The 21,427-nt window shown below is 44.2% G+C and overlaps 1 protein-coding gene across 4 annotated transcripts in view; it reads left to right on the forward strand.

The window, feature by feature from the left end:
- SYN3 (synapsin III) overlaps positions 1-21,427 on the forward strand; it is a 452,196-nt gene that overhangs the window by 125,713 nt on the left and 305,056 nt on the right. For all 4 annotated transcript variants that reach the window (XM_072844189.1, XM_072844190.1, XM_072844192.1 and 1 more), the window contains 2 exons: positions 17,082-17,238; positions 20,690-20,779. In XM_072844189.1, the coding sequence (XP_072700290.1) occupies positions 17,082-17,238; positions 20,690-20,779 (247 nt within the window). The remainder of the gene's footprint in view (positions 1-17,081; positions 17,239-20,689; positions 20,780-21,427) is intronic.

Genomic DNA, 21,427 nt, shown 5'->3' on the forward strand with positions numbered 1-21,427 from the left:
TACTTTCCAAATTGTACGGCAAGCAATTGATGTTGTATATGCCAGGATTCGTTTCATTCTCAGAAGTGTTTGTAGATAGCTACTGATTAGAAACAACCTAACTGTCCAACTGAGATTGGGTAAATAAATTAGTAAAAAGCCATATAATGAGATACAATTGGAATAAAGATAAAGGAGTATCTCCATTTGTACTGATATGAAAAGATTTCCAAGATGTGCTGCTATGTAAAAAAATAAGAGAACACTATACAGAAGTCTTTGAAGTCCATGGTCATGGAAAAGCATCTGAAACTCATTGCCAGGACTGTGGTGGTACAGGCAAGGAACTTGGAAGGTGGACACAAAATCCTAAACAGAATTTTCACAAGGGGTGGGGCCACTGAGGATATTAAGTGATAATGGTATTGGAAGAAGCCTGTTGCTGTCAACAGCAGGAAATCTGTGGAACCCACTGATGGAGCTACAACATGGAAACAGCTAGTGAGATCTGGCTCTTGAGGGAAAGCATTAAGGATCAGGTGGGCATATAACAGGGCTGATGTATGTGATCTAATATACATGAATTCCCTACGTTTAAGATATTAAAGAACTTTTTAAAAAAGTCATATTCATAGAAACTCTGGAGTCACAAATAAATGCTACCTACCTGTCAGCATCAATATTTAGCTAACGTAACATTAATCAAGAGCTCTCTATGTGCCAGGTGCCAGCCTCAATTCTATCTGGATTGGCTTATTTGATCTTGTAGTAACACATGAGATGCATGTTATTGTTGCCATTCTATTTTTTACAGCTGGGTAAACTGAGGCATCAAAGTGTTAACTACTGTTCTAGGATCATATAGTTGTTAAGTGGTAGAAGCAGGAATTGAGCCCCAAGTCCACACTCAGAACACTCCACTAGTCAACCTCTACGGTTATTAGAAAGATTAAATGAGCTCATGTGTGCTTAACCAGTGTTTGCCTTAGCCAGTGATTCTCAAAGAGTAGTCTATGCACCAGCAGTGTTAAAAATTTGTTAGAAATATCTTTAAATTCTTAGATACATTGGCCAGGTTCAGCCAGACTTGGTTTTATGTGATCACTGCACACTGACATGTCTCTTGGATGGCATTGAGCATGTGAAGTCCCACCCAGCAGGGGAAGGGATAAACCCATGCCCTTGCCAAACCTTGGGAAACTACCTAAGTATTGTATATATAGTTACTACCTTGCATTCTTGTTTAACAGCCATTTATTGACAAGCACTCTGGACTAGGCAGGAAATTACCCTCTGGTCAATCAGTTGTATCTGATGTGGTCTTAGGAAGTACTAAGACCCGACAATTCCCAGTCTGGGTGTGTGATCTGTGCACGCCAAAACCAGCTGAATAATTCATCTGCTCAATTTAGCTGCTCTATGGGACAAAGATCTCAAACTCCTTCCTTCCTCAGTGTCTGTTATATCATAGATGCAAGTGCATTGAATGAAGATGCCATCAGAGTTCACCTGGGTGGTAGTTGTCTTTTTTGCAAAGAACACCTAACAGAAGTTCTCAGCCTTGGCTGTCCATTATAATCACTTGGAGGGCTTCTAAAAATCCCCAGCCTCAAGCCAATCACAAGAGAATATCTGAAGGTGGGGGAGGAGAGGGAAGGAAAAGGTGTGAATAGTTTTGAGAACTCCCCAGGTGATTCCAATATGCTGCCAAGATTGAGGACCCCTAAGCTAGAAGGAAGAAGGCAAATTGCAGAGGATTGGCTTTGGCAACAGCCAAACCAGCAAAGTCACAGTTTGAGATGCAATGGGTAAAGCCCAGATGGCTTCCTCGAAAGCTGCTTCATCCCTCTACATCTTTGATGGGCATGTGAGCTGAGCTGGAAGCAGCCAAGATCCTGTCTTTAGAAGTTCCTGTGCATAGTGAAAGGTGCAGCTGGAAGCATTTATGCTGGAAACCCTGACTGGGTGATAGTCCTAAAAATTATTGCCATATGTCTCCAGCAGGGAGGGCAGGGCCCATGTTTGTTCCCTCCACCCTCCACAGCCTTGCCTCCATCAGCTGCTCAGTCTTCACCCATGGCGGCCCCTGGAGTGGCTCCATTTAGTTTAACAATTTTATGGAGCATCTATATTTCTTGCAATAGGCCAGGCCCTGGAAATACAGATATAAATCCAACATCACCCCGTCCCTGGTGGAGTTCACAGCCCAGAAGGAGAAATGGGAAATAAATCTACAACTAAGATGTGGTATGATAAGGGCCATGAGAATAGTACAGAGAAGAGAGATCTTAGAGGAGGGGGTGAGGAAGGGGCTTTGAGGAGGCTCCAGAAGCTTTTGAGAAGTGGTAACAATGCTGAGGGTTTTTTCTTTTTCTTCTGAAATGTTCATATATATTTTTTAAAGTTTGGAAGAATTTTAAACACGTATAGTTGAACACATCAATTTTAAAAATAAAAAAAAAAAAAAATTTAAAAATATTAACATTACGCCATGCTTACTTCAGAGCCTTTAAAAAAAATTCTAAACTATTTCAAGCATAGAAAAAGTACAGAGAACTATAACAAACACCCATATACTGAGGTAGTTGAGCTCCCATTCTGGAGCCAGGCTACCTGCCTGCCGTGTGACATTAGTGAAGTTACTTAACTTCTCTATGCCTCTGTCTTATTTAAAAAAAAAAAAAAAAAAAAAAAAAAAAAAACCACCACCCACCTCAAAAGGTAATTGTCAGGATTAATTAAAGTAAATCTTTTAAAAGACGGAAGGTCCTCACACACACTATGTGCTTAATAAACACGCTTATCTGTGTATTAATGACTCTGCTTGTTGAATCTTAACATTCTGCTCCATTTGTTTTTGATATTTTTTATAAATAGAAGTTTCCTATTACACATTTTTAAAGAAGCCTCTGCATACCTCTCCTGTTCTGACTGCTAAGATAGAATAAAGTTAGCCAGAGGTCCCTGTGGGAAAGTCTACCACAAGGCCCAGGGCAGGGCAGGGCAGAGCAGACCTGGACTTCTGAGGAAACCCTCTGGTCTGGCCAGAGAGGAGGATGACCTCTGGGCAGGGGAGGAGACTAGAGAGATGGCCAGGGCACATCAGGGAAGCCCCCCAAGAGCTCAGACACTGTCCACGAAGCCCATGTCGGGGCCATTTCCCTTTGCAGACCTCATATCCAACTGTCCCTTGCCAGGAAATCCTCAGGGTGTCTTTTAATGGACTCCCTGCAAAACATCAACAAAACAATGAAAAATAAACCTCACCCACACTTGCTCCTCAATCTGGAAAGTTCCACCATGTATGAGCTAGCTTTGAGGAAAGTGGGAAGACCCACTGGGGCAGCAGGATGGGAGCTTAGCCTCCCTGAAGTTATTGCCACCTGAGTGCCCCAGAGGCAGGAAATGAGTGATTTAAGGCTGTAGCCCAGCCCAGAATGTTTAGCTTCCCTGGGCCCCATGACGCTTGCACTGAGCAATTACCTTGGGGAAGGAGTCTTCCTTGGAACTGTGTACCCGCCAGGTGGATACTCATGCTGAGTGAGCTGATAAGAGGGCCCCCTGACTTGTTCGATAGTTAACCTGACAGAAGCACATCTGTGGCTTGTCAGGCATGGATATTTTGGGGAAGCCTTGGGTACAAGCACACACTACCACCCAGCCTGGGTTGAAAATGTGTTCTGTCACCTCCCAGCAGTACCATCATCTTTTATCTCAAAATGGGCTGTCCCCCCATCTTCCCCTCCCCTCCACTGCTTCAGCATCCGTTCCAGCCGCTGCGGAACAGCTGCTCTGAGGTCCGTCTCTCATCAGCTGCCTTATCTCCCTGATGAATAATGTTCCCCTTCCCTGAGCAGCAGCCTGGCAGGAGGCCCGCCCTGAGTGGAACAGGCTGCTGACAGCCCTTGGAGCCCAGGCAGCTGTTGGAGAGCGGGATGGCCCCCTGGCCCCTGCCTGGGGTGAGGGCTGACCCCCACCCCCACTTCACAGAGACCTGCCACCCTGAGGGCACCCCCCACCAGCCCTAGCAAGCGTCAGCTCACAGACTGTCCCCAGTTGCTAGGGCACATGGGGCCTTCAGGGGTGGGGACTGAGGGAGATGCGATTTGTACCTGATAGCACAAACCTCTCTGTACTGCATGTTTAATCACTCCAGGGCTCAGTTTTCCACATCTGCAGAATGGGCTAATTGTCGTGGTGTATAGCTGGCTGTGGTTCTCTGCTCCGATCCCCTTTGCCAGCCAGTGCACCCATCCCCCAGCACTGTGAGTGCCATAGTAACAGTTGTTCCTCTAGCTTCTTCAGAGCCTTTGGCTGATGGGCTGATGGCAACCGCATCCCTGAGATAACCCAAAGGCTAACTCCCTCTGCTACCCTTCCCCTTTCTGTCAGGGGAGTTGGTAACTGAATGATCCTGGAGAGGTGGAAACCCAGGCCTCTGCCCTCAAGGTGGGACAACTTCTGAGCCAGCCCCACAGATGGGGCCGAGACTGGGCTTTACTCACAACTACACCCCTTCCTGTCCTGTTTCCCTCACCCCCTTACAGCTCTGCCTCAAGGGCACACCCTCCCTCCATGAATCATAGCTTTTTAGAAGCTTGTTTTGGGCTTGGGTTCTAGGGGACCCAGCCCTGGATAAGTACCTACTTCACAGGGGCTTTATGTGAGGATTCAAGACGATAAGACTTGAAAAGCCCCTTGTAGGAGCCTGGCACTTGGCAAGTAGCTGATCTCGATTCTTGTCAACTACTGCGGCATGACAGAAGGTCATAAGGGAACTCGGACAGACAACAGAGGTAGGTGTTGAAAGCCTTGATTCCAAGTCTGGATTGGAGGCTGTCATCCCAGGAAAGGACCCTCGGAGGTCATTCAGCCCACCTTTTTTTGTTCTGATGAGGAAACTGAGGCCCAGAGAGAAGCAGCAGTCTCTGAGACTCATGGCAAGTCAGGGGCAGAGCTGGACTGGATGATGTCTTGCTTTTTTCCCCTCACTCTGCCATTTGGCATCTTCAGGCCCTCTTTTTCCTGCCAGTTTTTGAAATGTTTGTTGACTTTAGATAGTCTAGGACCCTGAGAAGTAAAGCCAGAGCACACTTCTTTTCCGTGTAGATCTCTTTAGCACCTACTGTGGACTAGATACCTTCTAGACACTCAGGGAAGGATTCACAAACATATATACCAACCCCTGGTTGTTGCAGAGAGCTTCACCATTTTCATTGTGTGTGTGTGTGTGTGTGTTGATTAGTGAACTCTAGCTTTCCCAAGAAGTGAACAATACCAGCCCATTCTACAGGGGAGATATTAAGAGCAAGCTTTTAAAGACCATTCAGAACAGATGGGTGGGCAAGGAGATTCTTGACTCACTGTGTTTCCATATTAAGCACTTAGAAATATTCTTAATTTCCATAGTGCTCTCTCTGAATGGTCCTTTGATACCTCTTTCATCTCCCCCAAGTCTGTATGGAGTTGCAAACATGAGACAGATCATGGCTGATCTGGGATCTCCCAGATCTGGGAGACAGCTGTGGCCCCACGTGGTTGGAGTATAGAGTGTATCCTGGGGGATGGCCACAGTGGGACTTGAGAAGTAGACCAAATCCATGCCAGATGCAAAACTTTGTGTATCATTCTACTTCAGTCTGCAAACAATGAGCAACATCTAAAACCCACTGTCCAGAACAGTGACACGCTCAGATGTGGGTCCTACAAAGATCTCTCTGGGCACTGTGAAGAGGAGAGTTCTGTCCTCAGTAGAGGACACCTTTGAACAGGTGAAAGGTGAAGTAGGAGGCCACAACTTGTGAGCTGTCAGGAGATATCATGTGGATAATTTCCACATGACCAAGACATGAAGGTGATGGGAATGGAGGATAAGGAGAAATCACTAAGGAAGTGGGATCTGAGTTGAGGGAGTCTTCAAGGGGCAGCTTCCCAAGCATGAGGAATGGTACAGACAGCGCAATGTGAGTAGATAGAAGATGAATATGGAGGGAAGCAGAGCCAGGGGGCCAGGCAGAGGACGTGCAGCTAAGAGGAGACCCAGGCCACTTTCTGGGGAACACTGGATGCCTGGTGAAGAAGTAGGCACTCCCACCTGTAGGCAATAGAGGCTGTTGGAGGGTTTTGAGCAGCAGAGTAACATGAAGAAAGTAGGGTTTGAAGACCAGTCCAGGAGTGGGATACCAAAGAGGTTGGTAGTGGGAGAGTTACTTTCCTAAGTAAGAAGATCACGTGACCTGTCCAGACCAGTTGGGATTGCCTACCCAATGTAGTCCAGCATTTTTAAAATGGAGAGATTTCATGTGAAAGATCTCACATAAAAGGCAGGTTTCCGGCTTCAGGTGAAAAACAGAGGATTTGGTGAGACCAGAGCAAGTATTTCCACGTGGCTGCTGCTGTCTGCTGGAGTCAGGTGGCCATGGTCCCCTTTAGGTGTAGCTTTGGGTTTCATGAGCATTTTCCCATAGAAATCCTGCTTTATTTTTGGTGCCAGTCTGCATGGTGATTTTTAAAACTTCTTTTGAATGAGTCATCAATATTTAAGTTTTTTAGAATTTCATATAAATATCCAGATTTGGGCCTTAACACAGTCATTAGGGCCACCTGGGACCTCATTCATACATGGCCATAAACACTAGAGCTTATGCAATTCTCCCATTCACCAGCCCCCTCCTTCCCCTTGCTCTCTACAGAGGCCTATGTTAGCTGCCATTTATCAAAGAAGTTTTTATGCTTGCCTACAGAAAAATGAAATGTTTCTTGTACTCAAGTCATTATCAAAAGTGGGAAAATGAAAGATGGAGTAAGGTGTATGCCAAAAAGGCCAGAGAGTGTGTTGTGGAAATTAAGAATATTTCTCTGTGTTTACTATGGAAGAGGATATGTGTAGAAGGATACCACCGAAGACGCTACTAGAAAAGGCTAGCCAGCCCTGAGGTCACCTGCTTGGGCCCTGGTATTTAGTTTGGGAGTCCCTGGGGTAGAGGCAGGGAAATTGAGTAACACTCAGCAGTCAGGATTCTGAGCCAGGCCCTGTGCTACACAGAGGAATAAGGTAAAGGATTGTGACCCCAGGGAATGGGATCTGGGGATCTATTGAGGTATCCTGGGAATGAGACAATGGGAGGGACATGAGAGTAACGGGGTACCCTTCTGGAGGGGACAATCAGCAACATTGGTGGGTCCTTACACAGTTGGTGTCAGAAAGAATTGCAGATGACTTCAGGGTGACAGATCCTGGGCTCTTGGGAGCATGGTGGGTAAGAGAAGTCAAGAGATCCACTTTGAGGGAGGCTGATAACTTGGGACCTGGGTGCAGGGAGTTTGAAGTGCTGAGTATTCAGGTGGGTGGACAGTGCTGGTTGCATGGTGGTTATGCATGTTGGCTTTGAATCACTCGAGTCTCTTGTGGACGTTGTTCTTGCTTTGCTTAATCTCTCCATGCCTTAGTTTCTTGAAAATACTTTCCTCCATGCAGGATCATGATGAGGATCAAATACAGCATAATTAAAAGCTTAAAGATGATTCCTGGCACAGGGGAAGTGCTCTGTAAATCTGAGTCATTTTCACCCTTGCCTGTGAGTACAGGGTGGCCAATGTGCTGAACAGAGATGATTCCATAAGCAGAGAACCAACGTGGAAGCTTGGACAAGAGCCACAGGAAGGGAGAAAATGATGAAGTAAGGAGCCAGGAAGAAGCAGCTGGGAAACAATGGGAGAGGGTGTCTTTGAGGCAGGGACGAAAGATTTGGGAGGGGAGGACAAAGATCATGCTACAGAGGCCATGGAGGAGCTTTACAGCAAGAATTCACCACTGGGGGAAATTTACCCCCCAGAAGACTCTTGACAATGTCTCCAGACATTTTTAGTTGTCACAACTGACCTTGGGAGTGCTATTTGCATCTAGTGGTTGGAGGCCAGTTATATTCCTGACACCCTACAATGCACAGGACATCACCCCCCCACCCCCCCAAAAAAAAAGGATTATCCAGTTCTCAATATCAATAATGCAGAGACTGGGAAACCCTTCTCTAGAGAGCCAGGAGGTTCTCAGATTTGACTCATGGTTACATCACACGATGTGTGATTGTGGCGAGTTTCTTAACTATTCTCTGCCTCAGGTTTCCTTGTCTGGAAAATGAGGATAACACCTGCCTCCTGGGACTGCTGTCAGACTTCAGTGAATTAAGATATAGAGAGGGCTTGGAATGGAGGCTTATGGTACATTAGTCGTCATTAGAAATCAGAGGAAGTACTGAGGGGGGGCACTTGGCGGGATGAACACTGGGTACTATGCTATATGTTGGCAAATTGAACTCCAATAAATAAAATTTTAAAAGAAGAAGTCAGGGAAAGTGAGGGCATAGCAGAGGCCATGGCATCTCAGTTTGACATTTTAGAGTGACCTCAATGTGGTTTCATAGAGGTAGAGAGGAGGCTGATCCAGATGCAGAGGGTTGTGGAGATGGGTTCATGGGAATTGGGGCTGGCAGGCTTAGACTGCCCTGTCCAGCAGTTGTAGGAATGGAAGAGAAGAGGCTAATTAGATGACTGCCAGGCCAAGTGAAAGGGCTTGCTTCACATTGATTTCTGTATTGATGCCAACCTAAAGTTTTGGCTGATGTCCAAACCGTATTGTAATTGACCCTTGAACATGTGGATGTTAGAGGTGCTGATCTCTTGCACAGTCAGAAATCTGTGTATAACTTCCAACTCCTTAAAAACTTAAGTACTAATATCTTACTGTTGACCAGATGCCTTACCAATAATGTATACAGTTAACACTTGTTTTGTATGTTATGTGTATCCTATACTATATCCTTATCATAGAGTAAGCTAGAGGAAAGAAAATATTATTAAGGAAATCATAAGGAAATACATTTGCCTTATTGTACTATATTCATTTAAAAGATCTGCATATAAGTGGACCTGAGCAGTTCAAACTTATAGTGTTCAAGGGTTAACTTGGTCAATGGAAATTTTCAAAACGAAAGACATCACCTGTAACCTTACCACCTTAACACATTAGGAAGTTTCCATCTCCTCTTCCAGAACCAGCATTTTTACTGTGTGCCCTTTTCTATTGTTTTATGTCACATGAAATTGTCCCATAAGCATTTTCCATGATGTTCCATCATTGTTATATTTATCATTTTTTTTCCAAAATGAAGATAACCTCATTGTTTTTTCCTGGCTGTTAAAATGCTCTGTTCCCCCCTCCTTTTAATGCAGATAGTACCAAAACGTCTGAAGAAGAATATAACTCCCATTTTCTACCCCACCCTTCAGAGATAACCAGGCTAGCATTTTGGTAAATATCCTTCCAAACTAATCTCCATGCATTTATTGATGTGTTGACTTGTTAATTCTTTCATGTAAATATGAACATTCCTTAACCGTCATTTCATTTTCAGCCTTAAGGCAGAAGTTTCTAATTGTTGGGGTTGGGGTTGTTGTCTTGGCAAGTGGGGAGGTGGCTGTGGATGGGCACACCCAAGAGCAGAGAAAGTCAGGAAGCTCAGAAAGTGGCTAGGAGGAGGAAATGCTGACTAGGTGTGTGGTATACCTGTGTCCTGAGGCTGCTGTGTCCATGCACCACAGTCTGGATGTCTCAAGCAAGACAGATGTCATCTGGCACAGTCCTGGGGGCTGCAAGTCTGTAACTAAAGTGTCGGGAGGGCCACACTCCCTTCTCAGGGATGCAGGTGAGGGTCCCTCCTTGCTTCTTCCGAGCTTCTCATGGTTGCCAGCAGTTCCTGGCACTCCTTAGGGGTGTAGATGTATCATGCCAGTCTTTGATTCCTTTGTCACATGGCATTCTGCTCTTCCTGTGTGTGTCTGTGCCCCAGTTTCCCTTCTTCTAAAGACACCAGTCCTGGGATGAGGGCCCAGCCTACTCCAGTGTGACTTCATCTTGACTGGATTAAATCTGCAAAGACCTAATTTCCAAATCAGGTCACATTCATCAGTAACAGGGAATAGGACTTTTGTACCCCAGTGTACCTTTTTGGGGGACACAGTGTAACTCATAACATGTAGGATCCCTGGAGTGATGGAGGAGGAGAACGGAGCAGGGACAGAGCAGTGAGGACTCCTCTGAAATGAAAGGGAAGGAAGAGACGGAGAGACAGAGATTCTTGAGGCTGAGAAGGGAGATGAGGAAGCCTCCTTCCTCCAGCAACTCATGTCTGTATTTTATTAACCTCCTAGTGGTTCACAAAGGGGGCCCTGGGATTCATCAGAGAGCAGTGGCCATCCATACGTCCCACAGGGCTCCTTCCCCACCATCATCATACTGTGCAGCTGGCAGCTGCTGTGCGGGCCCCACAGGCCTCGCTGCAGCATCCTGTTGTCTGCTCCTTGCCAGACTCTTGGTTGGCTGCCACCTAATTTCTTTTCAGCCTGGACTAATTTCTTGCAGTCCTCAGGCTGGCGGGAAGCATCCCTAATTCTCAAAGCCCTTCCATATGGCCCTCCATCTGCAAAGTATGCACAGTCTCCTCTGTTGTATCCTTGTTGCAGGACAGTGGTCCACAAGCCTTCAGGAGCATGGAGACCATTGCTGTGTTTTGATCTCCTCCCTTCTTCTCAGGACACCTGTTTTTGCTGGTGTCCTCAGTTCTTTTGGTCTCCTTTTTCCAGATGCCATACCCAAAGTTGAATTTTCAGAGGTGGAGGGGGACAGAGGATTGAGGAGTGTGGTGACACTTCTGAGGAAACTTGAAGCCTCTCTGCTGGTGGATGCTGATATCAGAAAGTCCACAGCATTCCCAGGTGTGCCTGGGGTCAGATCTGAATGTGATGGGTAGCATGTGACCAAAATGAGCATCATTGATCATCACACTTTGTCATCTAGAATCTTGGGGAACAAGGGACCATTACAAAATTACAGTCAAGTGCCTGAGAATAATGAGGCTTCTGATTATTAACTTAGGTCCCAGGCAAAGCCTAGCCAAGATCTGTTCTTGCCACCACAGGTTTCTGCATATTTGAGGGAAACATTATACTTCTCTGATGGTTAAAAGTCACTCAGCCTTTGGCGTCCTGCCTCTATATACTGCCTGAAGCATCCCATAATCTCCCGGCACTGCATCACCTGTCCCATCTCTGCCATTTAATTATATGTTGTCTTTGGTTTCCTCTCCAATACTGACAGCCACTTCTGAGAAAGATCTGGAATCAGGAACCCAAATAATATAGCTCATATTAAGTCCAAAGCTGAAAGAACAAGAAAAGCCAGATACTGGCTCCAGCCAGGATGTGGGGTATTGAAAGACTTTCTTGCCCAAGTGTGAAAGATGCAGGGCTTGGACTCAATGGGACTATCGAGACAAGGAGGCAAGAAGAGGCTCATGAGAGCCATTAGAGCATCTTACCCAGCCTCATCTCTTGCTACCACCTCATCAGACCTTGTACTCCAGCCATGTAACAATTGCAAACTTTGCCACTTCCTCCCAATATCAGAGCAAGAGTAATGACAAGCACTGAGCCAGTTCAGCAGTGTAGACAACAAAGGGAACTTAATAGGTCAGATAGCTAAGAAGAAAAAGATGGGTACAGGGGCTGTTCCCTTTACCTGGAACACCTGCAAAATGCTACCCATGTGACAAACCCATACTCTTCCTTTAAGACCCAAGCCTTCTGGCACATGCTGATCCACCCCCACCCCCAGACAGAGTTGAATGCATCTTTGGTCCACCTTTGTACACTGTACATGCTTCTGTTATTTCACTTACTTCCTGGTACACTTCATGAATCCTAGTCCTTTAGAACTTCACTCAACTCCTCTTGGATTGTGGGTGTCCTTGCTTTCAAGGATCATGTCCTTGTCATCTCAAGGTCACCAACCTCTACCGGGGTGTTTGGCCCACTATGAGGGTCTGAGAATTGGTGGCTAAATCCTTGGATGTTGGGGTGGTATTAGGATGTGGCCATTCCCTGGCTGGAGAGGGTGGAGTACTGGGTATGAAGAGAGGCACTTCATGCCATAGGTCGCCTGGCTCAAGTCACTAATTTTTCTGTGTTCCTTTCAAATCCCTCATACCACTGTCAGGAGGGACCCTGTGCATTCTATGTAGCAGTAAATTGCAGCATTTGAACTATAACACGTTCCTGGTTTGCCCAGATATATCACTCATAGAAAGTGTTTATTTTTTCACACATTATACCTGAGAATGTTAAGAGGTTCATCTTGAATTCCTTGGGGTTAAAACTTTCTTGATGATGCTAACCTATCTCTGGGAATCAGAGCATGTTCCCTGGTAAAGCAGTCCCTAGTTGTTAGGGCCACATGATATATCCTGGCAGCTCTGGCTATCAGCACCAGCTCTCTTTTCTAGAGCTACAAGTAAAGAGGTCCCTACCTTTTGCAGTGGTCATTTCACTTCATGCCCATTCATTTTCCCCCTCATTTACACATGCATTCATTAACTTAGTCATTCATTTAAAAACATTAGTATGGTCTATTTTGTTCAAGAGAAGCACTTCTGTTCTCATTGAGCTGTCATCTGTAGAGGGAAGAGCAGATAATAAAAAACTAAACAGATCAACAGGAAAAATAAAATTGCCACAAGAGCCGTGAAGAAAGGAAAATAGGGCAATATGGGGTTTGGCACAAATTTCAATAGAATGAGCAGGACAAGTATCTTTGTGGAAATGAACCTGAGCTGATGAGTAAGTGATGGGAATGAGACCTCTGGGGCTACATTTGGGGAAAAGCATACAGGAAGAGAGAGTTAGAGGAAGAGGAGGTGTAATTGTGGCTCAGTGAAGGTGAAGGAGAGACAAAGGTAGAAAGTGAGGATGGAGAGGTGGGCAGGGGCTCTGTTGCCATGGTAAGAAGCCTAGGATCTGCTCTCATAAAGAGGAAGACTTCAGAAAGCTTTTAAGCAGGGAAGGGCTATATAATTTTGAAAGAGCACTTTGAATATAGCATCTTGAGATAGATCTCCAAATCCTTAAAGACAAAAAGGAGGTGACCACTACTTTTATTTCAAAGAATCAGAAAGATTCCAATTGAGAGATTAGTTTTAGAAGTCCTGGAGAGAAAGCACATTATAATATCTGGGGCTGGTATTGGGCCGTCCCAGGACACACCCTCGGATACTCCTCTTGGAAGATGATCTTTGGAAGGGCACCCTCTTTCTCTAGATAGCCAGATTTCTCCCCCAGGCTATGTCTGTCTTATGAGTTCTCCACAAACAGTGAGAAAACTGGCAAACTAACCAGCATGAGACCTTTAATTGTTTCCTCCTGGGGCAGAGTGGAATTATCCCCAGTGAGACACCAGGTTTGCTGCCGCTTGTTGTCTGTGGGAGAGGCCAGACTGCTGGGAGTAAGGGGTATCTCATTGTGAGAACCAGGGCCCTGGAGGACCCTCTGATTATCAAAACAGAGAGAGAAATCAAAAGGGAAAGACTGTAGATTTGACTAGGTGGGAATGGAAAATGGGTTTATATGGTTTTTGGAAGATGCACAGACAATAGAAAAAAAGACAAGCAGACAGCTAGTAAAAATATTGCCATACCAGATGATGTGATAAAGTTAAAGGGAATCATCCTATACACAGAGCTCTGTGAGCAGACTTTTACAGAAAAGAAAATGCACACGGTTAATGAAAGTACTTAAACTCACTAAAGTCATAGAAATGCAAACTAAAACAGCAGTGGGGATACAGGGTATTTTGGGGGAAGTTGCTTATCAAATTAAAAAATGTATTTTTCAAAAACTGCTGTGTTGGTGAAGCCATAATGATATGGACACTGTCATCTGCAATTGGTGGCTTAGACCTTTAGAAAGGGGGCACATTTGGATACTTAAAAATTTTTCGTACCCCTTAAGCCAGTAATCCCACTTCTTAAATTTTATTTTAAGATAGCTTAAAAAGGAAGGCATTGGTTTGTATGCAAAGATGTACATGTGTGAAGTGTGGGAAACAGCCTACTTGATAATAGTGGATGATAAGTTGACTTCATTATGGTATATACATTCAGTAGACTGTTAGGTGGCTGTCAAAAGTGATATTTTGGGGGACGCCTGGGTGGCTCAGTGGTTGAGCATCTGCCTTTGGCTTAGTGTGTGATGCTGGAGTCTGGGGATTGAGTCCCACATTGGGCTCCCTGCATGGAGCCTGGTTCTCCCTCTGCCTCTCTCTCTCTGTGTCTCTCATGAATAAATAAAATCTTTTTTTAAAAAAAGAAATAATATAAGGGATTTTCTCTGAGTCAAGAATTACAGATAATTTTATTTACTTTGTGTTTTTGAAGTTTTTTTTACACGATGAACATATATTCCTTTTCAAATCATAAAGAAACAGAAAATGGTTTTTTGTTTTTGTTTTTAGAAAATGGTTATATTTTGTTAGTGCTGTCTGTTGTCATCAGATCCCTATTAGAGACACAACACTCCTTCCTTCCTTCCTTCCTTCCTTCCTTCCTTCCTTCCTTCCTTCCTTCCTTCCTTCCTTCCTTCCTTCCTTCTCTATTGCTGCAAGAGCCAGTGAAGTAGAGCACAAACAGCAAGAAAGTCAGAGGAGAGACCTGGGTGTTACCTACTGCTCTGGCATGGTTTTGCCTGGGACACATCAAGGCCCTGCTGTGGTCCTTTTTTTTTTTTCCTTTGGTATATTTTTTATTGGAGTTCGATTTGCCAACATATAAGCATAACACCCAGTGCTCATCCCATCAGGTGCCCCCCTCAGTGCCTGTCACCCAGTCACCCCATTCCCCCTTCCACCTCCCCTTCCACCACCCCTTGTTCATTTCAGCTATGGGCCTTAGTTTCCCCATCTGTAAAATATATTAGTTGGACTGGTTCAGCTCCAAGAATGCAATAAGGATATAAACATAATAATTCCAAGCTTCTAACCCAACTCTGACCCTAACTACAGAGTGACATGATTGACCATTTCCATGAACACAACAGTGTCAGCCATACCCAAGATACCACCATCCACCTGGCTCCCCTGGGATGAGTCACAACTTAATGGGGGGGATCTCTGCCATTTTCTTTAGGGATTAGGGGGTGATTTTTGTGTATATCATTCCTTCACCACGCACTTATTACACCTCTGCTCCCATGGCACCAGGCCCTGGGGTTATACAAGAAGACCCAAGCTCAGAAAGATTGAGAAATGTCTGCACCTGCAACACATTCTTTCCTTCTTTCTCCACTGGGGCAAGTCCTCTCCATTTGACCATTATTTTAAGTTACATTCAATTTATTTGAAAAAGAAACAGTTTATTTGAAGCTAAATGTCTAACTCTTATGATCCATAAGCCAAATGGATCATACCATTTTGAGTATAAACCACCTATATACTGTGAAGCTGATTTTCTTGTGTGACCTAGAAGTGAGGAATCTTGATATAGATGGATCCTTGGGCAGTGTGAGTAAAACAATGTTTGAATTTACCTGGAGCCATGTGACGGAGGGAAGAGTATATGCACTTAGAGTGAGATCACCTGAGTTCACACATGGCTCTCTTATTTCCCAGCTTTGTGACTTGGAGAAGTTCACAACTTCTCTGAGCTGCATGTTCCCATCTATAAAGTGAGGAAATAGTCTCGATCTTACCCAGGTCTGCTTGTGGGTACTTATCAGGATTATGTCTCCAAAGGGGCCTAGCAAAGAGCCTGGCATATTCTTGGCCATCACATTAATGCCCTTGCTGCTTTCCAGAGGTTGCTACTTTAAAGGGACAAGACATGTTTGAAGTATATAGGATATATAAAGCATACATATTGTGTCTATATATCTGAGTGCATATACATACCATGCTGCATGGTGGTTGAGAACTAGGGCCGTGAGGCTGCAGGCACCTGGCCCTGCCGTGTACCTGCAGCATGTCTTTTTGAACAAGTGACTTAATCTTTGTGAGTCTCAGGGTGCTGTTGACACAAAATGAACAAACCTTTTAGAATTTCTTTAAAAAAAAGAGAGAGAATTTTATTCAAGCCCAAGTTAGGACAGCTGCCCGGGATATACAGTCTTCACAAAGAAGAGAGTGCTCTGATAAGGGAACATTTGATGTAGGTTTCTATACATATTTTGCACAAAATGTTGCAAATTATTAGACAAAGAACATTTCAGAAAGTTGCTGGCCTATCTTAAGTTTCTAATATTGGCAGGGCTGTATGACTTGAGTCTTAGGGGAACCAGGAAGTGTTTTACTTTTTCTTATCATTTATGTTCAGAATACTCCTTTTTGATTATTTTCTTTAACAAAGCAGATGTCCACTATGTGCTCTTGGGGCAGAAATAGAGTCTGTACTTTGAGGTTTTGCCAAGTCATTTTGACCTTGGTAAATGTTGGAGTATAGCTTCCCTGGGAGCCCAGGAGCAGGACCCACAAACAGTAAAAGTTGAAAATTTCCTTTATCAGTGCTCCTCTGTAAAATGGAATTGCTGGCAGCATTGCCCACGTTCTTGGGCAGTTATGAGGATTCAGTAAAGTAATATGTATTGCCTAATAAAAATGGAAGTATATTCACTGAGTAATTTCATACATTTTCCTCTGATTGTAAATGAATATTTATTCAATGTAGAAAATCTATTATGCTGAGTGAAGTAAGTCAGTCGGAGAAGGACAAACATTATATGTTCTCATTCATTTGGGGAATATAAATAATAGTGAAAGGGAATATAAGGGAAGGGAGAAGAAATGTGTGGGAAATATCAGAAAGGGAGACAGAACGTAAAGACTGCTAACTCTGGGAAACGAACTAGGGGTGGTAGAAGGGGAGGAGGGCGGGGGGTGGGAGTGAATGGGTGATGGGCACTGGGGGTTATTCTGTATGTTAGTAAATTGAACACCAATAAAAAATTTAAAAAAAAAAAGAAAATCTAAAAAAAAAAAACACCTAAAAAAGAAACATGAATAAAATATGAGTTGTTTTCAGCCCTTTTATTTTGTAGCTGCTGTGTGTTTGCATCTGACTGTCCCCATTCACACTCCCCCATCCCATCCTCATTCTGAACTGAGAGCTCCTGGCTGGCCCCCACCATGCTGGGTCAGTGCTATCCTCAGCAGGCTGTGGCCCGATGCCCTGGTGTTTCAGCAATGCCCCATGTAGTAATACTGCTACCGGCCCCTCTCTTTGCAGATCCTTCAAGCCAGACTTCATCCTAGTCCGTCAGCATGCCTACAGCATGGCTCTGGGTGAAGACTACCGAAGCCTGGTCATTGGCCTTCAGTATGGAGGGTTGCCTGCCGTCAACTCCCTCTACTCTGTCTACAACTTCTGCAGCAAGCCCTGGGTGGTAGGTGATGGGTCAGGCTGACCTAGAGTGAAGTGGGTGGCAGTGGGTGGTCTCCCAACCCTGAAATGGGCCCATCCTCCAGCATGGAGGCCTCAGTAATGGGTCTTTTTTAAGCAACTTAATAAGCAGATTGGACCCCAGGCCTCTTCTGTTAATTATTGCCTAGCGAATATTCTATAACAACATAGTATGAACATAGTATGACATAGTGTTATCTTATAATAACATTAGTGGTATACTGTTCTTACTAATATTAAATTAGACCATTTGTTAGCAGTAGGCACTATTTATTGAGCTCTTACTATGTACCAGAAAACTGTAGCTGCCCGATGCTCAAACTATTGCTGTCTGGCGAAGTGGACATCATTACTCCATTTTGCAGAAAAAGAAGCTCAGCTTCAGAGCAGCTAAGGAACTCACCCTGGTCATGTAGACCAGGAGGGGTGAAACCAGAACTCGAAGCCATATCTCTCCAACCCCCAAGACTTGATTTTCCCTGCTTTGTAGTCATTAAATTAGTTCATCCCTTGATTTATTTGAATCTCCATTCAAATGTTACCTGTAAGAGAGACTTACTAGGATACTACCCCTCCATTCCCCCAAATACTCTCGATACCCTTATCCTGATTTATTTTTTCCCCAATAGTTATCTCCATATAGAATGATAGATTTATCCATTCTTTTGTGTATTGTCTGTCTTCCCCCCTAGAAGTAATTCATTCATGCAACAAATATTTATTCAGCACCTACTATGTTCCAGGCACTGTTCTAGTCCTAGGAACATGGCAGTGAGCATACCAGACCATAATCCCTACCCCATAGATCTGGTATTCTAGTGAGCAGGGGCACATGCAGTATATTAATAAATATCCCAAATATATAATAAGTCATATAAACACCAACAGGGAAAATAAGGCAGGGAAGGGAGATAGGAAATATGGAGCTGTGGATATGTACAGCATGCTCTGTGGAGCTCTAGCCATCTTGTCTCTTGTTTCCCTCTGCTTGGTCTCTTGGTGGTAGGACAGTGATTAAGAACAGGGGTTATGGAGCCTGATTGCCCAGTTCCAGGAGCCTCAATTTATGAGCTGTCATCCTGAGCAATTTGCTTAACCTCTCTGAGTTTATTTTCCATATTTGTAAAATGATGATAATACTAGGGTCATCCTGGTAGGGTTATGAGTGAATACATTTGGCTGGCACAAAGTGCACACTCAATACATGGTGACAATTATATTCATTCAGTAAATATCGAGTGCCATCAAGGTCTCTGCAACATTGGCATTCAATATTTATTGAATGAATATATACATTAATTTAGTATATATGAATAGTTTTTAACCACTGTTACCATGGCTCTGGTCTCCTCATTCTACCCTGAGATCTTTGGCCTATGGCATCCCATATTTGATGTCACTGTCTGGAAAGGGTCTCGATGGTATTGGCCCACACCCCTTGTTTTTCGATGCAGACATCATGATGATAGCAGCTACTGTCCATCAGCACTGTGTGCTGTGCTGAGCCCTTAACATACATATTGTATTTGATCTTCAGAACACCCTGACAAGTACATATTGCTAATATCTCCATTGTATGGATGAGGAAATTGGAGGTGGGCATCTCCAAAACTTGTGTGCTTGATCATAGACTTATTTTCTCTCTCTCTCTCTCTTTCTCTCTCTGGACTTCAGCATCCTTATCTGTAAACTGAAGGATCTCCTGTGATTTCTCATATTTCTGAGGTCCCTCAAGCCCTCTAAGTGGACTCCCTGTGGGACCACATCTGCAGATTGTACCCCAAGAGTTTGCAGACCAATTCTAGCCTGATGCAAAAAGTTACCCATTCTGTCTGAGACATTAGTGTTGAGTTACTCCTGAGTCAATCTGGTGTAAGACTTAGCACCCCTGCTAGCTATTGGGCATCCACCTTAGGCCACAAACTGTAGCTTACTCCTTCTTCCATACCATACCCTTTACACTTATGGCCACCAGGAGTTCCCTTGTTTCTGGGTAAATTCAAAGCTCCTTGTGCCAGCCTTTAAAGGCTCCCAGTGGTCTCTCATGAATCACCCTCCATCGTCATCTCTCATTGTTCCCTGTACCCAAGGCCACGGCTATGACAGCCACTGTCTCCAGGACACTAGTCTCACTACACACCTGGAGTACCTTTCCATCTTCTCTTGTGTCATCTGCTCCAGGGAGTCATCCTGACCCCTACTCTGTCCCTCTTCCAGGCCCCTCAGTCCCCTTGCTTTCCTCCAGCAAGACATCATTATCTCAGCCATCTGCCCACACTATCTCCCCTCAAGGCCTGGTCTCCCATGCTCAGCTTGTTCCAATATTAAAGCACAGTGCCGAGCACAAAATGAACTCCCAAGGGCGCTGAGTGGTGTGGGGTAATGGAAGAAAATGTAAGTCCAAGGCCTGCCTTCCAGGTGCTTACCCTCCAGCTCTTGGGATGGCAGCTACCTCTATGGCAAAATAAGGCAGTGCTGAAACAAGAGGAGCCAGGTATGGAGGGAATACAGCTCAAGCAGTTGGAAATGAGTGCAATTGTAAAAGCAGAAAAAAAAAAAAAGAGTTGACTCTTGAACAGTGCAGGAGTTGGGATGCCAACACCCAGTGCAGTTGAAAATCTGTGTATAACTTTGACTCCCCCAGAACTTAACTACTAATAGCCTACTGTTGATTGGAAGCTTTACCAATAACATAAACAGTCAGTTAACACAATTTAATGTTATATGTATTATACGTTGTTTTCTTACAATAAAGTAAGCTAGGGAAAAGAGAATGTTATTAAGAAAATCATAAAGAAGAGAAAATACATTTATAGCACTGGCATATAGCATTTATAGCATTTCAGTATTTACTGAAAAAAAGCTGTGTATTTAGTGGACCTGTGCAGTTCAAACCCATGTTGTTCAGAGGCCAACTTTATTTATGATTAATAATAATATCTAGCATTTGAGTATTCCTAGGGACCAAGTACAGCTTTTCATACATTGTGTAATACTGGATCTCTTTTTTTTCTCCATTTACAAATGGAGTGACTTTTCAGGCTACACAGTTAGTAAGTGGTAGAGAATTTGAATCCAGAGTCTACACCATAAACTGTCATGCAGTACAACTTCTCTAGAAAGGCTTTGCAGGCTGGGGACATGGCATGAATATCAGCAGGTTATGCTTGTGTGAGATGCTGACAATGTAGTAAATGTTCACTAAATGTAATTTAGCTGAATTTGGTGGCCTGACAGGAATGAAGGGTTGATGCACCTAGACGATTGAAAAGATGAATTTCCAGCCAAAGAATCTGGTTTTCATCCTGTAAACAGGGACTGACTAGTGCAGCTCAGCTCAGAATTATTAGATACCTGAGGCCTGAGATCGAGTGGGAAATCCCACCATACTATATAAAGATGATTGACCAGTACTCTTCCCCCTTCTTTTCAAGTTCTCTCAACTCATCAAGATCTTCCATTCCCTGGGTCCTGAGAAGTTCCCACTTGTGGAGCAAACATTCTTCCCCAACCATAAGCCAATGGTGAGTGCCCTTTCTTACTCTGATTACCTTCATGATACAGAATGAACACAGATGTCCATGTTTTCCATCCCTTTGGATGGATGAGTAGGCTGAGGGGCCACTCCCTCACCACCTGGGCTCTAGGGAAGAGCTGTGATGTCCTGTAGGAATACCTGGCTTTCCTAGGGAAAGGATTAACTCTTTGGGTAAAATTTCAGGTAGCACGGCAGATGGCAAAGGTAGATGGCATTCCCTGGGACATCGGGTATCGTCAGCAAATCTGGGGACAATCTGAGCTGTCATTTTGGAGCCAAAGGTTGGTAATAAGGATAAAAGATGTTTCAAAGTTTGGAAGTTGTTTCCCCTGAGCACTGGGCAGACCTGATTTCAACTCTTATTTTAATAAAAACAGTAATATTTTATTTGTGTTGATTGTTGAAGAGCGGTTTCTCTGTATGTTCTCTTTGCATGTTGACTTTTGGATGTACCTGAGGTTGTCTCTGGGAAGTGGTTGGAGCTTCACTTGGAGCACATGGTAGAGCCTCTCATTTGGAGGACAGCTGGGTGGGAAGGTTAACATCTTTCTGAATAGGGTGGTGAACTCTCCATCCTACAACCAGAAGAAATTGGGTGGAAGAGTTCTGTGCAGCTGGAAATAACCTGTGATGC

The sequence above is a fragment of the Canis lupus genome, chromosome 11, assembly GCF_048164855.1.
Source record: "Canis lupus baileyi chromosome 11, mCanLup2.hap1, whole genome shotgun sequence".
Taxonomy (NCBI): domain Eukaryota; kingdom Metazoa; phylum Chordata; class Mammalia; order Carnivora; family Canidae; genus Canis; species Canis lupus.